This window comes from Octopus bimaculoides, chromosome 1 (assembly GCF_001194135.2).
Source record: "Octopus bimaculoides isolate UCB-OBI-ISO-001 chromosome 1, ASM119413v2, whole genome shotgun sequence".
NCBI classification, from domain to species: domain Eukaryota; kingdom Metazoa; phylum Mollusca; class Cephalopoda; order Octopoda; family Octopodidae; genus Octopus; species Octopus bimaculoides.
The window spans coordinates 152191054-152193618 of record NC_068981.1 but is presented as its reverse complement, the minus strand read 5'-3'; the positions used below and the strand labels follow the sequence as shown (position 1 = coordinate 152193618).

At 30.6% G+C, this 2565-nt stretch overlaps 1 protein-coding gene across 1 annotated transcript in view; it reads left to right on the top strand.

The window, feature by feature from the left end:
• LOC106869541 (obscurin) overlaps nt 1-2565 on the top strand; it is a gene marked incomplete at its 3' end in the record, with an annotated part of 380350 nt that overhangs the window by 225620 nt on the left and 152165 nt on the right. Inside the window, exons 84-86 of the mRNA XM_052970280.1 lie at nt 1613-1642; nt 1969-1992; nt 2321-2350. Coding sequence (XP_052826240.1) covers nt 1613-1642; nt 1969-1992; nt 2321-2350 — 84 coding nt within the window. The remainder of the gene's footprint in view (nt 1-1612; nt 1643-1968; nt 1993-2320; nt 2351-2565) is intronic.

Below are 2565 nucleotides of genomic sequence, written 5' to 3'. Positions count from 1 at the left end.
TATATATATATATATATATATATATATATATATATATATATATATATATATATTTGTGTGGTGTGCATAATTATATTTATCCGTCTGTCCATCCATCCATTCATCCACCTATCTATCTGTTTGTCTGTCTGTCAATCAATCAATAATCAATTAATCAGTGCACGCACATTATTCTTTCTCTGGACAAAACAATTTTCTTGAGAGAATCAGAAAGGTGAAGCAAATAGCTGTGATATTTAATTCTTGAAATAGAACTTCTTTCATAAATTACATTTTTATCTGAAGATTTTCCCCTTATTTTCTCAGTAGAACTGGATTCTCTGTAGTTATTTACTCCAAATTTTACAATTGTGTTATTTATATGTTTAACGTTAGTTTATGCACTGTATTGAGTAACATCTTTCTTCAATTCTTCCTTTCACTGTCTGTCTGTTTGTCTGTCTGTCTGACTGTCTGTCTATGTCTAACTCTTTCTCTCTCTCTCTCTCTTTCCCTCTCTCTCTCTCTCTCTCTCCGTACACATATTCACATTCACACACATGCACATAAGTTAGGAATGAGCTGATGCATTGTTTTCCAAAAATCATGCTCGTGAAATATGATTTCACTCACAGAAAATATTTGCTGAATATTTGTTTGAAAATGTATCCAAAAGACACAATCTAAGCGGGTTTTCACTAGTTAAAGTGAGTCACATGGTCCAATATATACTAGGTCAGAAATATTGCCGGTCTGGTTGTTATGGTGTAAGGGAGACCAACTAATCCCCATCTATAATAAAGGACTAAATACTCTGCGATTTATGTCTAATGGTTGTGAATTTAAATCGATACGTTTTTGATTTGCAGCCGTGTAAAGGTTTTCAGAGAAGATTTTTCTTAGAATAGCAATGGACTGAATCATCAACCGAAGACCAATAACCAATAAGAGGCTCTACACCATCTGCAAATATCTTTCTTTTTGTTCGTTTGAAAATATATACGATCAAAAGTAAATTGAAGTTATAAAAGAAGGTTAATGAAAACATTTGAACCCAAAGTAGAAGTATTGACAAACGCAGTCTATAAACAGTGTATCTTGGATTATAATAAACTTTATTTCACGTTGCTCCAGTTCACTCAGCTGTAGAAATGAGTTGCTACGACACTGGTGCCAAGCTATATCAGCCTTTGCCTTTCCCTTGGATAACATCGGTAGTGTGTAGAGGGGAGGCTGAAATGCATGGGCGACTGTTGGTCTTCCTTAAACAACCTTACCCGGACTTGTGCTTCGGAGGGTAACTTTCTTGGGGCAATCCCATGATCATTCATAACCGAAGGGATCTTTGCCCTTTATATATTACGTATTCTCATACAATTTTAATTTGAAAAGAAAAATATCTATGACAAAATATTCATATCTTTTTTTAAAGATATGTAGTAAAGATGTCAGTATTTTGATGGAAATAGACATTTATTTATTTGAGTTGATACTAATCTGTATTGTACTTGACAAAACTTCAAATATCACGTATTTCAAATTCACAAACCGTAATCTGTTGTGAAATTCAGTACCGTATTAACTTAAGATTCATTTTTAAATCGTTTAATTGAATATTTGGTTAATTTAACAGAACATCTAACAGAACCAGAATATTGGATAGGTAAGCATCCGTTAAAATTATTGAAACATCGAATGTATATCAAGCGTTTTTTGCTTATATGAAGCTTCCTACATCATAGATATATTCATTTATACTATTACAGTAATTGATATCAAGTTTTCATTCCTTCGTTCTTTTCTATGAAATTTGCGTAATGAACTGTTTTTTAAAACTTTCTTGTATGTCAGTTACATATATTTGACTTGCAATATTTTAAAGAAACCAAAATTACGTAGAATATCTCATCTAATTAAAATATTAAGTGTTGAAGCTTGTGGCTAAGAGATTTTTAAAAATATATAAAACGGTTTTTACTTTCCATCTAGATCGGCCGCGTGCTGAAACGATCGGTGAGTTAACTTATAAACTGCAATTTTTCGATTATATCGGATTATTTGGATAGTATTTTTACAAATACAAATTTATTGTGTCTCTAACGTATTAGCTTGAGATTAAAAGAAAAAAAACCCTCAAAACATCAAATTTCCGTTTCAGATTAAATTTTAGACAATTATATTTCCGGCTTGTAACTGTAATTTCAAATTTGGTTTAATTCTTTCAGAAGTAATATTTGTTTAGTATACATACATAATGACAACATAGTGTAAATATTTGGTTATATAATGAATTAAGATATGTTATATAAAGAGCTAATCATAAATTTGGTTAAATTCACAGAAACGATATCGGAAACAATAGTGCGTGGAGGTAAGCAATATTTTCAATAGATTTACTTCAGAAGCCTGAAAGATTGTTTTAGATTTGTCGCTATATCTTCTATTTAACTTATTCGTCGTAATTACGAAATGTAAATCTTCTTTTCGGATATATTTTCTGATGTACGGCTCCATATTATTTACAAGCAATACTCTATAAAATGTTGCATTTAATAAACTATTTGCATATATATATATATATATATA